Genomic DNA, 24,272 nt, shown 5'->3' with positions numbered 1-24,272 from the left:
AACAAGTGAATCTAAAAATCAAGTGAATAAATAATCTGATGAACAGAATAAACTGGTGAATATAATAGAATCAGGGGCATAGAAAGGGAGTGGACTGACTATTCTCGGTGGGGGGAAGGGGTGTGAGGAGTGCGGGAAGAGACTGGACAAAAATCGTACACCTATGGATGAGGACAGTGGGGGAGGGGTAAGGGCAGAGGGTGGGGTGGGAACCGGGTGGAGGGGAGCTATGGGGGGGAAAAAGAGGAACAACTGTAATAATCTGAACAATAAAGATTTAATTTAAAAAAATAAAAATAAATAAATAAAAGAGAAAAAATAATAAAGTCTAATTTTAATAAATGGACCAAGAAGAAGTCTGAAATTTTTTGTGTGTAATTGAAGAATGAGAAATTTTAGAGGATTCTTTGGATTGCCAAATTGTTTGCCAAAGGTGCCTTAGCTCCATCATCCCCCATATCTAAGGGTTGATAGAAATGGCACTGGAAGGGGCAAAATGGGGTCGTCCTCAGCATCCTAATTTTTACACAAAAAGGATGGGAATCATTGAGTACATATATGTGAACTCATTTTACATATCTATAAACTAAGTGTTAATTATTACTATTCCTGTCCCTGGGTTTAAACTGAAAAATTATAGATGGCTTTAGTCTAAAATACTAAGTATATGGTAATTGAGAAGTAATACATGATCTTTTTGATTTATAGATTCAGAATGCTCTTCATGATTTTTTTCAAAATCCAAAATTCAAGCTTGGTAAGCATGCCTATTACTACAGTATTTATGTTCTTTCCTCTTTTGGGGCGAAGGGAAGGGATGCTGAATTAAGATGAAGAGTCAATATTGAGATGGATATTATTCAAAGCTCTTACAGAAGTATTTGAGCTTTTTTCTGCTCTGTCCATTTTTTTTTTAAATCCTCACCTGAGGATATTTTTCCATTGATTTTTAGAGAGAGTGTAAGAGAGCGGGAAAGATAGAGAGAAATATCAATGTGAGAAAACACATCGATTGGTTGCCTCCTGCACAAGCCCCAACCAGGGCCCAGGCCGGGAGGAGCCTGAGACCGAGGTGTGTGCCCTTGACTGGAATCAAACCTGCGACCCTTCAGTTGCAGGCTGGTGCTCTATCCACTGAGCCAAACCGGCTAGGGCTTTTTTTGCTCTTTCCAGATGGAGAATGTAGAAAAGCAGAGAAGCAATCAGTGATTTTCAATTCTTTTAGTCCAGTGCCCCATTTTATTACAAATATTCTGTAATACCTCTTTAATTATCCTGTCAAATTCCTAGAAAACATTACTTACATACACAGAATTTTAAAAGAAAGATATAATGTCATAAATGTGATACAAAGAAATAAAAGATATAAAAATTATATGCACTGTATTTCAATACGTAAATGCTAGGTTATAACTTCATTATAAGGTATAACAGAGTAGTAACATTTGTACCTCCTTATAATTAATGTTTACATGTAAGAAAAGTAGCCCGGTCAGCATTGGTCAGTGTCGAGCATTGACCTATGAACCAGGAGGTCACGGGTTGGTTCCCAGTCAGGCACATGCCCGGGTTGTGGGCTCAACTGGGCTTGCAGAAGGCAGCCAATGATCCTCTCTCATAATTGATGTTTCTATCTCTCTCTCTCTCTCTCTCTCTCTTTCCCTTCCTCTATGAAATCAATAAAAATATATATTAAAAATAAATAAATATAAGAAAAGTAAAAACTATATCCAATCAACCATTTCTTTGTATTTGAAATAGGGGCAAAATGAATGTACTTGTATACATTCCACGGGTAGTAGAATGGGAGAGCTATAAAATGCAGACTGACAGGTGTGTTATATTGGAATTCAGATACAATGTATGATATTACCTCCCATTACATAATTTTCTGAATAGTGAATAGCTCTTGGCAAAATTCCAGAATGAAGCAGAGTATACTAGTAATCCTCTCTCAAATTTTCACGGTAGTTACATTCTTCAAAAATTCAACAGCAAATATATGTTCTGTGTTTATATGCAGTAAAATGGAGTTAGGTTCTAGACTTCAAATAATTCTAAGCAGAATTTTCACCTACTTGCATTTCTAGCAGGAGGGAGAGAGTCTTTTTTTTGCAGGAATTGCAGGAGTTCTGCCCCTACTACTCCTCATCATTGTATCAACAAAAACTCACCTACACATTTCCTCACTGGGAAAGAGGGAGACAGTACTATACCTATGGAATTTTAAAAAATCTTTTTTTATTGATTTCAGAGAGGAAGGGAGAGGGAGAGAGAAACATCAATGATGAGAGAGAATAAATGATTGGCTGCCTCCTGCACACCCCCTACTGGGGGTTAAGCCCACAACCCAGACATGTGCCCTTGATTGGAATCGAACCCAGGACCCTTCAGTCTGCAGGCCGACACTCTATCCACTGAGCCAAACCAGCTAGGGCTACACCTATGAATTTTGATGCTTTTGCTTTCAGAAAGGTATCCTTATATGAGTTTGTGTCCTGAAATTTACATAATTTATAGCCAATTGATTGATTTTTGACCACTTTATTACACTGATAACAATAGATTGTCTGACATCTGTTCATACTTTTAAAAACAATATATGCTTTCCAACCTCCCAATCACTGTTCCCCAAACATGATTTGGACGTTGTTGACAGCCTTTTCTCTTTCTACCTTTTCATCCTATCCAAAAACTATAATTATTCAGTCAGCACAACCTCAAGTCCCCTTTCAAAAAAAATTTAAATAACTTGTTTTATTTAGTTGGTTTTTGAAGGGGCACAAAAGGAACAAGTTAAGAGAGCTGTATTTGAGATTGTGATAAAATTAGAGAAATTCAGAACACTCTAGTTGGCATTGATGGTTTCTTCTCTCACCTCCTATACTACATAGTATTAATTTTCTGTGCCATTTATTCATTAAATATTTACTGAGTCCTCACTTAGTTCCAGATACTATGATGGGGTAGAGAATACCAAGAGGATTAAGATATGTTCCCTCTGCCCTTAAACTGCTCAAAGTCCAGCCAGGGGACTGACACATATACTTAATAACAACTGTTACTAGTAGAAACCTGTCTGGCTTGTGTAATATTCCAGAGCCTGTGGGAAGATCTGGGATGGAGATAGCAGCATATAATGCATAAGCTTTACTAAAGCATATACCGTCCTTTTATGCTAATAACTGACATCTATATATATATAAAAGCCTAATATGCAAAGTGTCCCCTTGGGAGTTTGACCAACCGGGAGTTTGATCGCTGGCTATGACATGTGCTGACCACCAGGGAGTGGTGTGGAATGAAAGAAGGCCCTGTCAGGCAGCTGGCAGCTGGGGAAGGAAGGCCCCAGCTGGCAGCTGGCTGCTGCTAGGGACCCTACTCATGCATGAATTTCATGCACTGGGCCTCTAGTCTTATAATAAGCAGTTAAACAATCAATAGTGACTAAAGAATATTTTTATGCATCAGCCCATGATTGGCAGGAGGAACTACTGTTAGAAGTAGGAGAGGAAGCCAGTGTATTAATTTTTTCACCTTAAGCTTTCACACAATTTTCACTTTTGTGTCTTGGTAAGGTCAATAAAGATCACATAATTGTCACATTAAATGGAAGTTTAAAAAAATCTTTATTCAAACTAACTGCTACATTCACCATTATTTAGCACTCTGTTATTCATGAAAATTTTTTTCTTTGCTTTTGTGATATTATTCTCTCTTGATTTTTACATCTATCTGTGATCACCCTTTAGCAGATGTTTCTGGTTCTTCTTTTCTTTGCTTTAAATGTTGTTTTCCAGAGTTTCTTTTTTGGCTCTATTATCACTTTACACATTATACACACTTTTCTTATTCAAACCCATGACTTCTGTTAAATGACTCTCATCCATGTTTCCATCCCAAACCTTCCCCCTGAGTTCCAGATTCTATTTGAAAAGATTTGCAAGATAAGTGGTTAAGTGAAAAAAGCAAGTTGCAGATCAATATGATCATATTTATATACAGAAAACAAAAGATATGTGTATGTGTAGTCTTTTATACTATCAGTGTGCATATTTGTTTCTGCTTTATTTCAACCTGGTCATTAAAAGGGTAGGCACATTCTTTTCAGTTTTGGGGTTGTTTGGTTAAATAAAATAATAATTTTATAGTAATTGGAATGTTACCCAACTATATGTCTTTTACTTTATTGCAAATATTGATGAACATTAATTAAGAAATACTTTTATGTTTTTCTTTTAAAGCACTATGATATGAATAAAAATATGAATGTATTGTAACCACTCTAACTAGCAAATAACCTTTATTCCATAATAGAAACACTTTGCAAACAGTTGGATATTGCTGACTCAATGGAGCAAAGACTGAACAAAATGGAATTTACAGAAGTAAGAAGTTATATTATTCATTATTTGACTCAAATTATTTTGCCAGTTTTGGTGAATGTCACATACACATTAACTTAGAATTAAATTAAATGTAAACATAATAACTTGTTTTATTGATTCTAAGAGGCACATTTTGAATATTTTAATGCCTCTGAAATTATGGTTACGTCTTATAATCAAAGGCATCTTACAATTTCTTTCAATCAGTGGTATTCATGATGTGAAAGTGTGAAAAATTCCACTGACACCTTTGGGTAAGATAAAGAAAAACCATCTTCTTGTATTCAGTGAAATCTGGTTATCGAAATAACAATGAGATCTAAAACTTACCTATGGGCCAGGCACATTTTTTAAAATTAGAAGAACTACTTATTATCAGAGCAATGTGGTAAAAATGAACACCTGGTCTTCCTAATTGGCAGAGAGGGAAGTCTTTTTTAGCAATGTCTGTTAAAATGTAACTTCTCTGATTCTTCCATGTTATTGGAGACCTCTTCATATTTCATATTTACTTAATTCTAAGATGACTTTTCTTTTTGCACTTCTAAAATCAAAATTCATCTTACAGGTGATGGAGATGTCCATGGCCTTGGTGATGATGATTTTGGTTTATATTTATTTTCCATAAGGGGGAAAACACTTTATTTTGAGGTATGGTTGACATGTAAAAAGCTGTACATATTTACATATACATATTTGAATTGAATATGTATAGCTTTTAATATGCCAACTATACCCCAATAAAGTTTTTTAAAAGATGTACCTTATAATCAATGTAGATATTTAATAAAATAATATTTTCCTCTCTTCTCCAACTTCCCAAATCTGTCCTTAAATCAATAGTCTATCTTATAATTGGTGATTTTTTTCATAATTGAAAAAAATGCTACTTGTACTTTATAAGTAAAACATCTAATATAAAATGACAAAAAAGATGGAATACTACACTGCTGTAAAAAAGAAAGAACTCTTACCATTTGCAACAGCATGGATGGACCTGGAGAGCATTATGCTAAGCGAAATAAGCCAGTCAGCATATCACATGACTTCATTCATTTGTGGAATATAATGAGTATTATAAACTGATGAACAAAAATAGATACAGAGACAAAGAAACATTGAACAGATTGTCAAACTTCAGTGGGAAGGCAGGGGAGGAGTGGGGGATAGGGGTAACAGATCATATAAACATAATCAATGGACATGGACACTAAGGGGGTGAGGGCATGTGTCAAGGGGTGTGGGTGGCTGGGGGAGGTCAATGGGGGAAAAAGGAGACATATGTAATACTATATATAATACTTTAAACAATAAAATAAAACTTTAAAAAAGATGAAATTAAGAGAATTTTTAAAGAATATCTGATAATGAAAGTAAGCAATAAAATAAACAAAACTGAGCAGGTTTCAAGATTAAAAATAATCTAGTAGAACCAAGACTTTTTTATATTTGTAAGTGTTAAAGCTTTCTGTTTGTAAATTGTAAAATTAATAAAGGTGATAGGACACTTTAAAGCTTTATGAGTTTATAGAAAATTATAATCCTATATAAAAGTATAATATGCAAATCAACTGAATGGGGGAACTCCCAGTCGGCAGGGGGCGGGACTGGCAAGCAGGTGGCGCCAGGCCAGCCAAGGCACGTGCCAGCAGGTAGAGGGAGGGGATGGTGATGGGGGAGGGGCGGCAGTGACCAGTGGTGGCAGAGGGGCAATGGGGCGGACAGGGCCGGCTGCCGTCCCCTGATGACCCACAGAGGGAGGCCAGACTGCAGCGTAGGCCCACTCCCTGCAGGGAGCTGTCAGTCGGACATCCCCTGAGGGCTCCCAGACTGCAAGAGGGTGCAGGCCAGGCTGAGGGACCCCACAAGTGAATGAATTTTTGTGCACCAGGCCTCTAGTAGAATATATAAAAACTAGTGGCCTGGTGCATGAAATTCATGCACATTAAAAAGGAATTAATTAGAGGAAATATTTTAATATTGCTATCTGCCCTTTCTCTATAATAGAAGTGTCAGATATGAAAGAAAATTAGTAAAATGTAAATGAAAATCTCCCTCCTGTCAGAGTCTGTGCATGCCGCAGGACCCAGAGTCAAGTCCCCGCCCACCCTCGTGTGCCTTGAAATTGCGTGAGACCCAGACCCAGCCAGCCCCATCCCGTCAAGCCCCGCAGGGCGGGGGGCACAGCCTCAGGTCCCCTAGACAACACGCAAGGGCACAAGGGCATGAGAGCATATTAGCTCTTTATTATATAGGATACATTAGAAATATAAAGTAAATGAACAAAAAATTCACAATAATTGTGGCAATATTAAAACTGTTTTTGATAACAGCTCTATCTATAATAATAAAAGTATAATATGCTAATTAGACTGGACCTAATGATACTTGATACAAACTCATTAGCATTCTACATAATTCCTTTGTGGATATCTATTCATCTATCTATATAATTTTGTTTTAATGGGTGGGTTGGGCTATTACTATTAATTTTACTGATATTTCCCAACTTCTCTTCCTGAAATGAAAACAGCACATGTTCAGGTACTTTCATTATAGAGAAGAGCTGTTACTTCAACTAGAAACCAAGAAAGTATTTCTTATATATAAATATTTATTGACCATATTTGATTATCTAATCAATAAATTATTGAGCCATCTTATATGATATGACCTAGAAGTAATATTTGGGACAATTGGGTTTTTTTAAGGGACAGTTGCTTTTAAAAAGATTTGTTTTAAGGTTATTTTGTCAGAACTCGTTCAATGAAACGAAGAAAATGAAATAAATGGCAGGCTTAAAGTCAATATGTTGTGCACAGGTGCCACCCAGTGGAGAAACTATGCCATGCAATTGCCCCGCTGATAGTTTGCAGTAGTTTCTGATTCAGTTAAGTCGGAGTAGGGCCCCCAAATTCACATTTCTAACAAGCTCTCAGGTGATGTGGTCAAGAGATCCCACTTTAAGAGCCATTGATCTCATTGGGTTTTTCCTTCTAAATATGTAAGTCAGCTGAAAAGACTTTTATCCTATAAAGAAAACTTTCTTAGTGAAGGCCATAACCAGAGATAAGGAAGGCCACTTCATAATACTAAAGGGATCAATACAACAAGAAGATATAACCCTGGTAAACATATATGCACCCAATGCAGGAGCACCCACATACATAAGAAAACTTCTGGAAGATATCAGGGGAGAGATCGACAACAATACAATCATAGTAGGGGACTTTAATACACCACTGACATCACTGGATAAATCCGCTAGACAAAAACTCAGCAAAGAAACAGCAATCCTAAATGACTCACTAGATCAGATGGACTTAATTGACATCTTCAGAACACTTCACCCCACAGCTGCGGAATATACATTCCTCTCAGGTGCTCATGGGACATATTCAAAAATAGACCACATATTGGGTCACAAGCAAAGTCTCCACAAATTCAAGAAGATTGAAATCATAAAAAGCTTCTTCACAGACCACGATGGCATAATGTTAGAAATAAACTACAATAAAAACAACCCAAAATACTCAAACACTTGGAAGCTGAATAGCATGTTATTAAATATTGATTGGGTTACCGATGACATCAAAGAAGAAATTAAAAACATCCTGGACACTAATGACAATGAAAACACAACAATCCAAAACCTCTGGGACACAATGAAAGCAGTCCTGAGAGGGAAGTTTATAGCTCTACAGGCCTATCTCAAAAAACAAGAAAAAATGGTAGTCAATCATCTAACTCTACAACTCAAAGAATTAGAAAGAGAGCAACAAGAAAACCCCAGAGTGAGCAGAAGGAAGGAGATAATAAAGATTAGAGCAGAAATCAATGAAATAGAGACCAAAAAAACAATACAGAAAATCAATGAAACCAAGAGCTGGTTCTTTGAAAGGATAAACAAGATTGACAAACCCCTAGCCAGGCTCACCAAGAAGCAAAGAGAGAGGTCCCAAATAAACCAAATCAGAAATGATAGAGGCGAAATAACAACAGACCCCACAGAAATACAAATGATTGTTAAACAATACTACGAGCAACTCTACTCCAACAAACTGGACAACCTGGAGGAAATGGACAAATTCCTAGAAAAATACAACATTCCAAAACTCAATCAGGAAGAATCTAAAAACCTCAATAGGCCAATAACTATGGAAGAAATTGAAGCAGTCATCAGAAAGCTTCCAGCAAACAAAAGCCCAGGGCCAGACGGCTTCACAGGGGAGTTCTACCAAACATTCAAGGAAGAACTAAAACCTACCCTCCTCAGACTACTACAAAAAATTCAAGAGGAAGGAACGCTTCCAAGCTCATTCTATGAAGCCAGCATCACCCTAATACCAAAACCAGGTAAAGACATCACAATGAAAGAGAATTACAGGCCAATATCCCTCATGAACATAGATGCCAAAATCCTCAACAAAATCTTAGCAAATCGGATCCAGCAGTACATCAGAAGGATCATACACCATGACCAAGTAGGATTCATCCCAGAGATGCAAGGATGGTACAACATCCGTAAATCAATAAATGTGATACATCACATAAACAAATTGAAAGAAAAAAACCACATGGTCATATCAATTGATGCAGAAAAAGCATTCGACAAAATCCAACACCCATTTTTGATAAAAACTCTCAGAAAGGTGGGAATAGAAGGATCATACCTCAACATAATAAAAGCCATATATGACAGGCCCACTGCCAACATCATACTCAATGGACAAAAACTAACACCATTTCCCCTAAGAACAGGAACAAGACAGGGATGCCCACTCTCACCACTCCTGTTCAACATAGTACTGGAAGTATTAGCCATTGCAATTAGGCAAGAAGAAGGAATAAAAGGCATCCAAATTGGAAAAGAGGAAGTAAAACTGTCCTTATTTGCAGATGACATGATATTATACATACAAAACCCTAGAGACTCCATCAAAAAGCTACTAGACTTAATACATGAATTTGGCAATGTAGCAGGATACAAAATTAACCCCAAGAAATCTGAGGCATTTCTATACACCAACAGTGAACTTTCAGAAAGGGAGATCAGAAAAACAATCCCATTTACCATCGCATCAAAAAAATTAAGATACCTAGGAATACACTTAACTAAAGAGGTTAAAGACCTCTACTCAGAAAACTACAGGACGTTGAAAAAAGAGATAGAGGAAGACATAAACAGATGGAAGAACATACCATGTTCTTGGATTGGTAGAATCAACATCATTAAAATGTCCATACTACCCAAAGCAATCTATACATTCAACGCACTTCCCATTAAAATACCAATGGCCTTCTTCAAAGATCTAGAACGAACTCTCCAAAAATTCATCTGGAATAAAAAAAGACCCCGAATAGCTGCAACGATCCTGAGAAAGAACAAAGTAGGTGGGATCTCAATGCCAGATATCAAGCTGTATTACAAAGCCACTGTTCTCAAAACTGCCTGGTACTGGCACAAGAACAGACATATAGATCAGTGGAATAGAATAGAGAGTCCAGAAATTAGCCCGAACCAATATGCTCAATTAATTTTTGACAAAGGAGGCATGAACATACAATGGAGCCAAGATAGTCTCTTCAATAAATGGTGTTGGGAAAATTGGACAGACATATGCAAGAAAATGAAACTAGACCACCAACTTACACCATACACAAGAATAAACTCAAAATGGATAAAGGACTTAAATGTACGACAGGAAACCATAAAAATTCTAGAAGAATACAAAGGCAACAAAATCTCAGACATATGCCAAAACAATTTCTTCACTGATACAGCTCCTAGGGCAGTTGAAACTAAAGAGAAACTGAACAAATGGGACTACATCAAAATAAAAAGCTTCTGCACAGCAAAAGAAACCATCAACAAAACAACAAGAAAACCCACCTCGTGGGAAAACATATTTGCCAACGTCATATCTGATAAGGGCTTAATCTCCAAAATTTATAGGGAACTCATACAACTTAACAAAAAGAAGATAAACAATCCAATCAAAAAATGGGCAAAGGATCTAAATAGACACCTTTCAAAAGAGGACATTCAGAAAGCCAAGAGACATATGAAAACATGCTCAAAGTCACTAATCATCCGAGAGATGCAAATCAAAACAACAATGAGGTACCATCTCACACCTGTCAGAATGGCCATCATCAACAAATCAACAAACGACAAGTGCTGGAGAGGATGTGGAGAAAAAGGAACACTTGTGCACTGCTGGTGGGAATGCAGACTGGTGCAGCCACTATGGAAGGCAGTATGGAGGTTCCTCAAAAAATTGGAAATGGAACTCCCATTTGACCCTGTGATCCCACTACTAGGAATATATCCCAAGAAACCAGAAACACCTATCAGAAAGGATATATGCACCCAGATGTTCATAGCAGCACAATTCACCATAGCTAAGATCTGGAAACAGCCTAAGTGCCCATCAGTAGATGAATGGATTAGAAAACTGTGGTACATCTACACGATGGAATACTATGCTGCTGTTAAAAAGAAGGAACTCCTACCATTTGCAACATCATGGATGGAACTGGAGAGCATTATGCTAAGTGAAACAAGCCAGTCAATGAAGGAAAAATACCACATGATCTCACTCATTCATGGATAATAAAGACCATTACAAACTTTTGAACAATAATAGATACAGAGGCAGAGCTGCCTCAAACTGATTGTCAAACTGCAGTGGGAAGGCCAGAGAGAGTTGGGGGGCAGGAGGGAGGGGAGTAAGAGATCAACCGAAGGACTTGTATGCATGCATATAAGCATAACTAATGGACATAAGACACTGGGGGGTAAGGGAGGGTAGTGGTTTGTCAAGGGCGGGGGGGGGGGGGGGAAGGATACTTATGTAATACCCTTTGTAATACTTTAAGAGGAAAATAAAAAAAATAAAAAAAAAAAATAAAAAAAAAAATAAAAAAAAAAAAAATAAAGTAAAAAGATTCCCAAAAAAAAAAAAAAAAAAGAAAAAAAGAAAACTTTCTTGGTTGATTTTTTTTTTAAACCTAGCTCAAAAGGAAATAAGAGCAATGGCTACAGAAAACTATTACATGAAATACCTCAGCTCTGCAAACACAGCATCCTCTTTGTGACTCAGTAAGAGAGCTACTATAATACCTATTTCACAAATGAAGAAACTGGGAAGTTCAATGATTCACCAAAGGTTACTCAGCCAGTAAATATGGGAACTGGGATTTGAACCCAAACAGGCTCCAAATGTGAGTCCTTAACTACTATTCTTACTTACCAAGGTAGCAGATGACCTTAACTGTGCTCACTGATTCATCAACAATAATGACAATTAGGTGGTTTGGTCAGCTAAGTAAACTAAATATTTAGAAGAGCTATTTTGCTCTGCTTTAAATTTTCCTCTTTTAATCTCTAAGCCAGTTGAATAATGGTTTATGATTCATTAGCATAGATTAAAGCCTATGTACCTCTTACATAATGCATTCTAAATTTGCCTGATAATATTACTGAGGAAGTAAAATATCAACTATTCCCTTCATTTCAAAAATTGTCAGGGAAATATATCAACATAATGTTTCATTTAAACAAACTGTATTAGTTACTATTCTTTAATTGCATGAAACAGAAACCAACCTGAGCTAATTTAGCTGGAAATTAAATGTGCAGAATCCGAGGGCAGGAATATGATCTGGCTTCATGAAGAAACTAGAACAGGAACTTGTAAAACTTTTCTCTCTGCTTTCTTTCTTTCTTTCTTTTTTTTAAATATATTTTATTGATTTTTTACAGAGAGGAAGGGAGAGAGATAGAGAGTTAGAAACATCGATGAGAGAGAAACATCGATCAGCTGCCTCCTGCACATCTCCCACTGGGGATGTGCCCGCAACCCAGGTACATGCCCTTGACCGGAATCGAACCTGGGACCTTTCAGTCCGCAGGCCGACGCTCTATCCACTGAGCCAAACCGGTTTCGGCCTCTCTGCTTTCTGATGTACCCACCTCTGTGTACAGACTTCCTCGGTATTTTCAGTTCACATGGAGTAATCTGGCCATCTACAAATTCTTGAGTTTAATTTATAGATCCAACCTCTCTCAGAGACCAACTGGCCATTCCCCACTCCAAATTCCAGAAACTGAATGGCTTTGTTTCGGTGAAGTATCCTCCCCTGGTCCAGTCATGTATGGCTAAGGAAGTAGGATAATTCAGTACAAATTTGGCTACCAGTACAAATTTGGTTACTGTTGTGCTTGGGTCAGAGGAGGGAATCATTGACTGTGAATTGGGCTAAAACTTCAAGAGGAGTCCAGTCAGAAACTCTTCCAGTGCTTAATCCATTTCTCTCTATCACGAGATATTACACTCAGGTGTAGATCAAGAATGTAATGTTCTTGACCCATCAAATTAGCAAAGATCTGGAAGGCAATACACACTAATGGTGAGGCTGAGGAGAAATAGTCACTCATCTGTTAGTGGTGGGAGCACAAAAGGGTAGTTACAAGCCTGACCAACATGAAAACCTACCAAAAATACAGATGCATTTACCTTCTAAGTTAGCAATTCCACTTCCAGGAATCTATTCAACAGGCATTAAGAAAAATGGCCCAGGTCAGAGGACCTGAACAGACACCTCTCCCAAGAAGACACACAAACAGCCAGCAGATATATGAAAAGATGTTCAACCTCACTAGCAATTAGGGAAATACAATTCAAAACTACAACGAGATACCACCTCATACCTGTTGGAAGAGTTATTATCAACAAGACAAGTAATAACAAGTGTTGGAAAGGTTGTAGAAAAAAGGGAACTGCGAGTGGGAATGTAGACTGGTATAGCCACCGTGGAAAAGTAGTCTGGCAATTCCTCAAAAATTAGAGCTACCATTTGACCCAGCAATCCCTCTCCTGGGTATATACCTGAAGAACTCGAAAGCATGTACTCGAAAAGATCTATGCACCCCTATGTTCATTGCAACATTATTCATTGTGGCCGAGACATGGAGACAACCAAGAAGTCCTTCAATAGAAGATTAAATAAAGCAGATGTGGTACATATACACAATGGAATACTACTCAGCCACAAGAAAAGACAAAATAGTGCCATTTGCAACAACATGGATGGACCTTGAGAATATTTTGTTAAGTGAAATAAGTCAGGCAGAAAAAGCTAAGAACCGTATGATTTCATTCATATGTGGAATATAAAAACTGAACCTCGTGGACACAAACAGCAGTGTGGTGGTTGCCAGAGGGAAGAGGGCGGCGGTGGGGTGAAAGGGGCCTAATAGATGGTGATGCAAGATGATTTGACTTTGGGCGGTGGGCACATGGTGTAATATACAGACTTTTTAACATAGAAATCCACACCTGAAACCTACATGATCCTATTAACCAATGACCCAGAATTTTAATAATAAAATAAATAACTATTATGAACAAAGAAAAAATGGCTCAAGAGCATATGAGTTTGAAATAGTGGTGGTAGAAATGTGGATTCCTCAAGATAAAACAATGTGCCCACTACATTTAAGCTGGGTCTATATAATCTCAAAACAAGTCAACCATGGACTGGTTACCCGAACACCAAATATTGATCCTTCAACTTTTATATCTGCATCATTTTCCATCTTGCTAAGAATTTAGTGTTTAAATTGAACATGATAAGAAAGGGGCATTTGTCCCTGGACTGGAAATTTATATATATTTTTAAAATTGCCCAGTATCATAGATGTTTCAGACTCTACACTTTCAAAAGAAACAGAAAATCATAAACAAAGAATACCTTATTGCAATATCAAAACAAAACAAAACAAACAAACACCTCACCTACAATCCCCATCCCTTACACTCTAATAATTAAATGTAGTCAGTCTTGGAAAACAGACACTCTTATATGCCGTACATCAAAAGAAAAGCTGCATTCAGTTTTTAGAGCTAGTAATTTACAGGCAACATTCTAAGACTGCTGCTATTTCAAACAGTAAGGTAAAAATTGTGTCCTATATAGTGCTGATGTGAGCTAAAGGGAAATTGCTTCCAAAATATCTAGTCCCACTGGTGTGTGGTGTTGGGGACTGTATTGGTCAGCTCCCTCTGCTGCACAGCCTGTAGACTAGCACTAACATGAAATGCTTTATCTAAATGACAAGCAAATGAGATGGGGGAAATGGCAGCCATTAATTGCATGCACTTCAACTGAATCCTAAGAAAAACCCAAGGAAAGAGCACAGTTTTAAATCGATCACTTTTCCTCTTTCTCTCTGCAGTACATCTCTGCGCACATTGCAGACTTGAAAAGTGAAATATTTGAAGAACTCCTTAAGCACCTTTGCCACAGTGCAGATGAATTCCGGGAGGTCATAAAAACGGATATGCGGAGGCAGATGTTTGTTGAACTCTTCCTGCATTGTGACTGTGGGAAGGTAGGGTAAGACCCTTAAAGCCATGCTTCTTAAACTATTTGTTGTAAAGGACCAGTTTTTAGTTTGTTGTTAATGGTGGGTGATGTTTTTAATTTCCAATCTGCTGTGGAATGCTACTCAATGGAAATGGATTACTAAGGGGGGAAAAGGACATACAAAATACAACTCATATTTTTATTGTCAGATTCAACTCTGATTTAGCATCTGTTACTTTCTCAAATTTGCTAGATGCTATTTTCAGTTTATGTATACTTCTCACCACAGACTTGTACCAGCTTACAGACCACACCTTGCATGGCACAGCATTTCACAGCATATAACTTATAAATCTCTTTCCCATTCTTAAGAATGGGTGCTTAAGATTGTTTTCGCTTACTCTCTTTTCTGGTGGCTTTTTATCAAAAAAAGCTGCTGGGAATAGGGAGTCTACTATATCTTATTATATTACTTCTTTAAAAGAAAAGTTTATATCAAGAAGTATTTCTAAGAGTGGTACTTGGGAGGATATTGGTGTGCTAGGATACCAAATGGATTTGCAAAATAGATACCAATTTTACTGAAATATATTTGTTTATGAACTTTGTTTGTATCCCCATGTTCCAGGAAAGATTGCAACAAAGGAACACATATTAAAAGTAGGATGAAAGAAGTAAAAAATAAGAGAGATGACAGTAACTGAAGCTACGAATAAAGCCCCAAATGCATATTTTACTGGCATAAATATTTGTTCTAGGTTGCCTACAAGTTTGAATCTAAGCTTCCTAGCAGTGAAAAGGGAAACATGAGCAAACATTTTATCGGCGTGTTTAAGATAAATGCAAACTGATATTAAGAAGAAGTACAGAAAATTGGGGTTCAGAGTCAGCAGTTCCTCCAAGTACTCACAAAGGGACCTTATGTGTTGAAGTGAAGGTCCATTATGCCAGACGTATAATAAATTAAACAATGATTTTCTTGGGGAAATTTCTTATAACCACCTTAAGTGTAGGTAAATGATACCACACCTGACTGCAGTTCAGAAAAAGCAAGTCTTGAAGGAGCCAATATATTGCAGTCTAGGTTCTCAGATCCCTGATAATTTGGCTTAGGTCAGGAATATATATATTAAAATATATTTTTATTGATTTCAGAGAGGAAGGGAGAGGGAGAGAGAGATAGAAACATCATCAATGATGAGAGAGAATCTTTGATTGGCTGCCTCCTGCACACCCCACACTGGGGATTGAGCTTGCAACTGGGCATACGCCCTGACCGGGAATCGAACCGGTGACCTCTTGGTTCCTGGGTTGACTTCAACAACTGAGCCATACCTGGCTGGGCAGAAATCTATATATATAAAAGCCTAAGCGACTGTTCGGTAGCTATGATGCGCACTGACCACCAGGGGCAGACGCTCAATGCACAGGCATGGAAACATGGAACAGACTGACGAATCTCAGAGGGAAGAGGGGAGGCGGGAGAGTGGGAAGAGATTAACCAAAGATCTTATATGCATACTAGAGGCCCGGTGCATGGAGTTGTGTACCAGTGGGGTCCCTCAGCCTGGCCTGCAAGGATCGGGCCAAAACCAGCAGTCCAACATCCCCTAAGGCAGGGGTGGGCAAACTTTTTGACTCAAGGGCCACAATGGGTTCTTAAACTGGACCGGAGGGCCGGAACAAAAGCATGGATGGAGTGTTTGGGTGAACTAATATAAATTCAAAGTAAACATCATTACATAAAACGGTACGGTCTTTTTTTTTTTTTTTTTTTTTAGTTTTATTCATTTCAAATGGGCTGGATCCGGCCCGAGGGCCGTAGTTTGCCCACGGCTGTCCTAAGGGGTCCCGGATTGTGAGAGGGTGCAAGCCAGACCGAGGGACCCCCACCCCCACCCCCCCAGTGCATGATTCTATGCACCAGACCACTAATCTATAATAATAAAAGTGTAATATACTAATTAGACCGGATGTCCTTCCAGACAACCTTCTGGACGAAGCCAGGGCTACAAGGGAAGCCCAGGTCCTGGGCACCTGCCAGCGGCCGGAGGGAAGCCCGGGTCCTGTGTGCCAGAGTGAAGCTGGTGCTGGCAGCAGGGAGAAGGAAGGCCTACTTTTGCATGAATTTCATTCATTGGGCCTCTAGTATATTTCTGAAATGTCTATGTGTCCTGTTGAATATTGCTTCTTTTAACAGAACTTATAATAAGTATTGGTGACATGGAGGTCAAGATTTTACTCTCAATAAATGCCTGGATACCAATTATTCATAGTTGGCTAATTTAATACCAATTCATGTGCTATAACAAACATAGCACGATCATACTTAGAGACATGAACTCTTGCATTTCTTCCCAGTATTCAAATAGAAGTTATGTGCTGATCATGTAGGTAAGATAGATACAGATTAGAATAAAGCAGTTTCTGAATATTTTTAACCAATAGCTGAGACAAGAGTTTAAAAGCCTGTACTTTCACTTGAAAATCCTGGGCTCCTGGAAAGAAAAAAAAGAGTCAGAGTAAGTAAGAAGGCAAAATATGACATCAAAGCACTTTTTCTATCACTGGGAAACTGTGACCAGCTGTGGAAGGAGGAGGTAGTAGAGGGGATGTGACTAGGGGTTTGAGGTTGTCTGGGTCCCTAAGTCAGAGTTGGTATCTGATCCCCCACCCTCGAGCCCCAATCAGGGCTGAAGGTAACATTATAGACACTTAGAAATTCTAAGTAGGTTGAGGAGAAATTTAAGAGCAGCAGGGCTTATGCTTCTTTTCCTGGGTTTAGCTCAGAGACTGCAAGCTTCATAGAGAAGTCCCGAACTCAACATGATACTAAAGAGGGAGGGTAAGTGCTGCAGAAGAGTCTAGGTAGGTGGGCCTGGGGTTAGTCCCACTCCTGTGGCTAGAGGAAAGGTGATGAGTATTCCCAAATACCTGTGTGTGAAGGGGAGTGGGTGTGCAAAGGTGGCAGTAAAAGTTCTGTGTGTATCTCCAAGAAGACACCCTGGCCGGTTAGAGCATTGTCCTGATATGCCAAGGTTGTGGGTTTGATCCCTGGTCAGGGCACCTATAAGCATCAGCCAATGAAGGCATAAATAAGTGGAACAACAAATTAATGTTTCTTTCTCTCCCCGCCTTCTCCCACTTCCTTTCTCTCTCTAAAACCAATAAATAAAAAGTAAAAAGAAAAGATAATGCACATAGTATACAATTTATTAATTTTCTTTCTATTTATTTACCCTAGGGAAATGTTTATACATGTACACAGGAGATGTGTATAAGGACATCCATTATACACATTATTTTTGGTATCAAAATACTGGAAATAATCTAAATGCCCATCAAAAGAAGGATTTTTTTTTTAAATTGCGGTTTTCATATTATAGAATACCATACAGTTAAAATAAATAAAATAATATTTCTTTATATACATGAATCAGATCTCAATGTTGTGTAAATAAGAGCAATTTTAAGGATAATTGAAATGCTTATAAAAAGGTTTTTTTTTAAGCGGGGGAGCATTTGAGATCTTGTTTCCTAGCATGGCATCAGTTTGGCTCAAATTAACTCTTTATAAAAAAATTTTTTTTAAATGTAAAAAAGGATACATGTACTATGATATCAGTTATATATATTTTTTTTGTTTGTTTGTTTGGTTGGTTGGTTTTGTTTTGTTTTTTGTTTGTTAATCCTCCCCCAAGGACATTTTTTCCAGTTTTTTAGAGAGAGTAAAAGGGAAGGAGGGAGAGAAACATTGATGTGAGAGAAACACATCGATTGGTTGCCTCCCGCATATGCTCTGGGAGTCAGGGATAGAATCTGCAACCCTTTGGTCTGCAGGCCGATGCTTTAACCACTAAGCAACACCAGCCAAGGCTCAGTTATAGATTTTTAAAGTACATACAAAAAATGTTAACAATCATCATTTCTGGATGCATGGAATACAAAGTGTTAGTTTTATCATTTTCTTATTTTTTCTGTAATTAACTTTTTATTTTTTAAATAAAAATGTGAAAAAAGAACAAGTAGGGAGCAGTTAATTGTCCTAGGTGTCATACTTGGATCTGATTAGATGAGAATTGAACATTGTACATTGGATTAAACAATTACGTCAGTAACAAATATTTGTTAAGCATCTGTTAAGTGAAAGGCATTTTGACATGTCACAAAATGGGAAATAGAGTATAAGCCTAAAGAGGTAAGGTATAGCTTTCCCAACTTTGACTTTGCAGATTTTATTTATATGACGATGGTGGTGATAGTAGTGATGAATGTTTCAATAAGCCATATTCTGTCTACATAAAAATCTCAAATCTCTTATAACACCTAATTGTCAACTTTCTGCTTAGTTAGGGTTTTTGAATCGGCAGAGGACATTAGCCTTGCTGGAAACATTCTATGACCAAAGTCCAACAATGCTTAGACGTTTACTCCGAAACCCAAGACAATGTAAGTGCCACTCAGAGGGAGTATGCTCAAACTGAAATGATGAAGTACACTATATATATGAAAGCCTAAGTGATTGGCCAACTGGCTGGTAGCTATGATGCACAATGACCACCAGGGGGCAGACTCAATGCAGGAGCTGCTAAGCTTTGGTGACTTGGCAGCTACGGTTCTCGGCAGAGAGCAGGAAGCCCGATTCCAGGGTGTGTCACCCAAGAACTGCCCTCTTGCAATCCGGGACCCCTCGGGGGATGTCAGAGAGTTGGTTTCAGCCCGATCCCCGCAGGCCAGGCCGAGGGACCCCACTGGTGCACGAATCTGTGCACTGGGCCTCTAGTATGATAATACAAGGCCATTCTATTCCTGTGGAATTTCTTTACATGTCTCTCTTAGATCATGATAGCTATATCTAGTTGTTCTTCCCTACAAAATTCACTCTTTATCACGACTAGATGTATTTTTCACTATAGTGCAGTACTAAAAGTTGTCAATCCAGAACTCAATTTTAAATGTATTCATATGAAGAAATGTTTTAGTAACAATCTGAATGCTGCAGAAATTTAGTTGGTAATGGTAATTCCTGTTTTAATGTCCAATTTAGAATTCTAAGATTTTGAAGAAAAATGTCCCCTTCTCTCAAGCATTTTTACTTGTACAACTTTATTGTACATATACAGTGAAATTTTTATATTACCAACCAAAACAAATAGGAGTAGCAGTTTTATTTTTATTTTTTAAAGAGAAAGTCATTGAATGAATGGGTTTTCCAAAGAATGTCAGTATCTTATTTCTGTATGATAATTTCTTACTTGGATACTTAAAAATCTGTGGATGATGTACATAGAGTATTCCCTTAAACCCACGGGAGTCACAATTTTATAGCTTAAATACTGAATGTTTTAGAAGGCAGAGGCAATCTTTGGCATGGTCCCACTCTTTGTAGTCCGGGTCACCAGTGTTGTTTTGGTGTGGTGTTCTTTTTTAACAGTGGGATTCTGCTGAATGCTATTCAATCTTTCCCTAGAATTCTGAGCCAAGTGTCCACATAAGTTGTTGAGGAAAAGAATCAAGGAAAGAAGAAAGAAAGGTAGAGAAAAAGGAAAGGAGAGAAAATGAATATTGGAAAAAATAGCACAGTGAAAAACTGTCATGGGTAGAGACATGCTTTTATTTTGATATTGCAGATATTGAAAAGGCATTTGAGGTGGAAGACATGTGTCCCCTTCCTCATTCCATGCTAGTCTCATTGTGGGAGGGCTGAAAGTAGGGAATAAGTTGTATTTGTCTTGGCAGTTTAAGCAACCCTCCAACTAGCAAAAGAGGAATCATATTCATTTTCAAACCACAACTTTTAGGAAGGGATACTTTCTAATTTATAGTGGTGAGCATCTTTTATGTTCAATTGGATACCTTTTTGGTTTTTATTGTGTTGCAGGGAAAGGTAACTGATATTTATTTAAAGTAATAGGCCTATATTATAATCACTGTGCTCAATGCTTTTTTGCATTAACTTACTAGTTCTGATTCTGTATTATAAAATCAATTGTTTAGGTAAATGCTTTGTTCTTTTGCATTAGGGCCACTCCTTGAATTTGAAGAGATAGAGCTGCCTGAGTTCTGGGGAGACATGGATAATCAGAAACACATTTATGAAGACTTTGACAATGTGTTCTTAGAGATGAATACATCACTGTCTAAAAAAAATGCTAGTAAAAAACAAAGTAAATTGCTCAAAAAACCAGAAGAGCTACATAAATATGGTAAATATAAAAAATCAACACTATTGCCGAGCCTACCAGAACAGCAGAGGGGAACAATTGCAGGACAAGACCCAAACAAAATTTTAAGTGAAGATCTAAACTCAGAGTCAATAACAGCACAAGGACAGCAGAAAGGGGCAACAGTGCAACCAGGATCACGCAGAGGGTCACGCAGAATGTCATTAATAGAAGAACCACAAAAAGATTCAACTGCAGAACGAGGATCACGCAGAGGATCACGCAGAATGTCAGTAATAGAAGAACCACAGAAAGGATCAAAAGAAGAGCCAAGCAGAGAGCCAGTAGCAGAACAAGGAGTACCTAGAGAGGCAATTGTAGAAGAAGAATCACTCAGAGAGTCGGGAACAGAAGGATCCAGCAGAGGGTCCGAAGCAGAACAAGGAGTACAGAGAGGGGCAATTGCAGAAGAAGGGTTGAGAGAGTCACGAGGAGGATCACGCAGAGGATCACGCAGAATGTCGGTAACAGAACCATACAAATTGCCCACTCAAAGACTAGAATCACCCGGAGAGTCAGTAGCAGAACCAGGATCACAAAGAGGGTCAAGTGATGAAGAATCTCTTAAAGAGCCAGTAACACGAAGAGGATCACGCAAAGGATCACGCAGAATGTCGGTAACAGAAGAGCCATACAAATGGCTCACTGAAAGACAAGAATCATCCAGAGAGTCCGTAGCAGAACCAGGACTGCAAAGAGGGTCAACTGCAGAAGAAGCACCTTCCAGAGAGTCACTGACACCAAAAGGGTCACGCAGAGGATCACACAGAATGTCATTAACAGAACCGCATAAAGCGTCAACTGAAGAACTAGAATCACTCAGAGAGACAATTCCAGAGGAACAGGACATAGCCTCAACTTCACAATCAAGGGAAGGTAATATCTTAAAAGAAAGTGAAAACATCTAGGGAGGTTACTTCCTTTGTGCACACTGAAATCCTTCCACAAGAAGAGAATATTCAGGAGCAAATATATGAAGGGAAACTATTCATGATTTCTGAACTGCAAGAAAAAGATTAGTATGAAGTAGAAAAGATAATCAGTTCTCTGTTTTGTGGAGTGGTTTTTATTTTTTAAAATATATTTTTATTGATTTCAGAGAGGAAGAGAGAGAGAAACATCAATGATGAGAATCATTGATCTGCTGCCTTGTGCATGCCCCACGCTGGGGATCAAGCCCACTGGGGATCGAGTCTGCAACCTGGGCATGTGCCCTGACTGGTATGGAACCATGACCTCCTGGTTCATAGGTCTATGCTCAATCACTGAGCCACACTGGGCAGGCTGTGGAGTGGTTTTTAAAGTCTTCAGAAAATACTCATTTCAATTGGGATCTTTTCTGATATATCAGATCATGCAAATTTCAGACATATTTTGCTACTCAGCATGAGTCTAGACCTTGACCAATCAATTAAATGCAAACCATAAAGACTCTATTATCAGACATATGTAATACCTTAATCAATAAAAATTAAAATTAAAAAATAAATAAAAATAAGACTCTATTATCCATTTACCTAGAATTCTTGTGGGGTTTTTTTTTAGAAAGTGGATGGGAGGGGGCAGAGACAGAGTGAGAGAAACATGATGTGAGAGAGACACATAGATTGGTTGCCTCCTGCATGCGCCCCGACAAGGGCTGGGGATCAAGCCTGCAACAAGGTATGTGTCTGTGTCCTAGTTTGGAATCAAACCTGGGACCTTTCAGTCTGCTCTATCCACTGAGCAAAACTAGAAACCCACTTGTAAGGAAGAAATCTGGTAATGTTGCACATAGAAATTTACGTTGGATCTCTGAAAAGGCGGTAGAAGCCATTTTGTTTTTAATGTGGGGTCTGATATTAGAAACCACTTAAAAATTTTTCTTTTAGCCCTAACTGGTTTGGCTCAGTGGATAGAGCGTTGGTCTGAGGACTGGAGGGTCCCAGGTTCGATTCCAGTCAAGGGCATGTACCTTGGTTGCGGGCACATCCCCAGTAGAGGGTGTGCAGGAGCAGCTGATCGATGTTTCTTATTGATGTTTCTAACTCTCTATCCCTCTCCCTTCCTCTCTGTAAAAAATCAAATATATATATATATATATATATATATATATATATATAAAATTTTTTTCTTTTATTTCACCTATAAAATGGATCTTGATTTTTCAGTTGTATATAAGATATATTTCTAGAAAAGTTTCTGGAAGCCATATTTAAGACAAAGGGCACCCTGCAGTTCAAATTTTATTCTGCAGAAGACATTTTTCCTCTGAATTGCCAATTTATGACCTTTTCTTTAAAAAAAAATTCTAACCTTTTAAAAAGCCAGTCTCAATACCACTGAAGACCTCAGTTAGGCATAATTTTTTTTAAAATTCTGCTCTTTAATTCTACAGTCCCAAAGAAAACTTGTAAAAAATGGGTAATTTGTGTTTTACATTCTACACTATCATCAACTAATTTGAAATCTTTTTTTTTTTTTTAGTATTATGTTTATTTCTCCATAAAACAGAGCTACTAATTTCTGGCTCTCCTTACATAGGGATGTAGCATTTAAAAAGTAGTGAGGTTACTATTCAACCAGATGTTATGTTAGTGAGGTCTTAATTTTGGCTATGTGTAACAGTGTTCCAAAATGAGTGTCAGAAAAACAAAACAAATAAGTGTCTAAACAAGAAAGGGGTGTCTTTCTTTCTCACATGAAAGTCCAAAGTTCTATGACAGCTCAGTCCCATGAAATCAGCAGTGGCTCAAGCTCCTTCTATTTCGTGTCTCCTCCAACCACATGGACCAAGATGGTTCACTGCCATGTCTACATTCTGACCAGCAGGTGAGGAGAAAGGAAAATGGATAAGCATCACATCACTTCCCTGAACATATCATTGGTCAGTATATAGGGATATAGTGAGGGAGGCTAGGAAATGTAGGCCTCATTTTGCGTGGCCAACTTGGGGTAAATAAATAGCTTTTGTCAAAGAGCTGCTCTCAACAACTAGAGTTATTAAGTTCTATCACTGTGGTTGATTATGACACAGCATATATGGGAAAGCACCTGAAAGAAAGTTTTTGGTGGTCTGTATGCAAGGCATTTCGCTTATTCATTAACTTAAGAATATGTAATGTCCAACTCATAGGCATTTTCTTTTGTACCTTTTAGAAACTGCAAAGAAGAAAGTTGAGAAAGACAAAGCCTGTGAACCCAAGTCCCAAGAAATAGAAGGAAAGCCATGGCCAGGTAACTCACTTAACCCTCCTTTCATGTAGAACAAAAACACTGTGACAGTGAAGTTAAATTACCTATGTTC

At 38.0% G+C, this 24,272-nt stretch overlaps 1 protein-coding gene across 1 annotated transcript in view; it reads left to right on the top strand.

The window, feature by feature from the left end:
- Window positions 1-24,272, top strand: part of EFCAB5 (EF-hand calcium binding domain 5) — a 94,717-nt gene that overhangs the window by 35,302 nt on the left and 35,143 nt on the right. The window contains 8 exon segments of the mRNA XM_070394829.1: window positions 709-778; window positions 4,318-4,388; window positions 14,632-14,787; window positions 19,112-19,211; window positions 20,786-21,410; window positions 21,756-21,882; window positions 21,884-22,035; window positions 24,102-24,202. Of these exon segments, the coding sequence (XP_070250930.1) occupies window positions 709-778; window positions 4,318-4,388; window positions 14,632-14,787; window positions 19,112-19,211; window positions 20,786-21,410; window positions 21,756-21,882; window positions 21,884-22,035; window positions 24,102-24,202 (1,402 nt within the window).

The sequence above is a fragment of the Myotis yumanensis genome, unplaced genomic scaffold (assembly GCF_028538775.1).
Source record: "Myotis yumanensis isolate MYYU_CA2020_CCGP unplaced genomic scaffold, mMyoYum1.0.hap1 SCAF_16, whole genome shotgun sequence".
Classification (NCBI taxonomy): domain Eukaryota; kingdom Metazoa; phylum Chordata; class Mammalia; order Chiroptera; family Vespertilionidae; genus Myotis; species Myotis yumanensis.
This window is presented reverse-complemented; position numbering and strand designations above follow the sequence as displayed.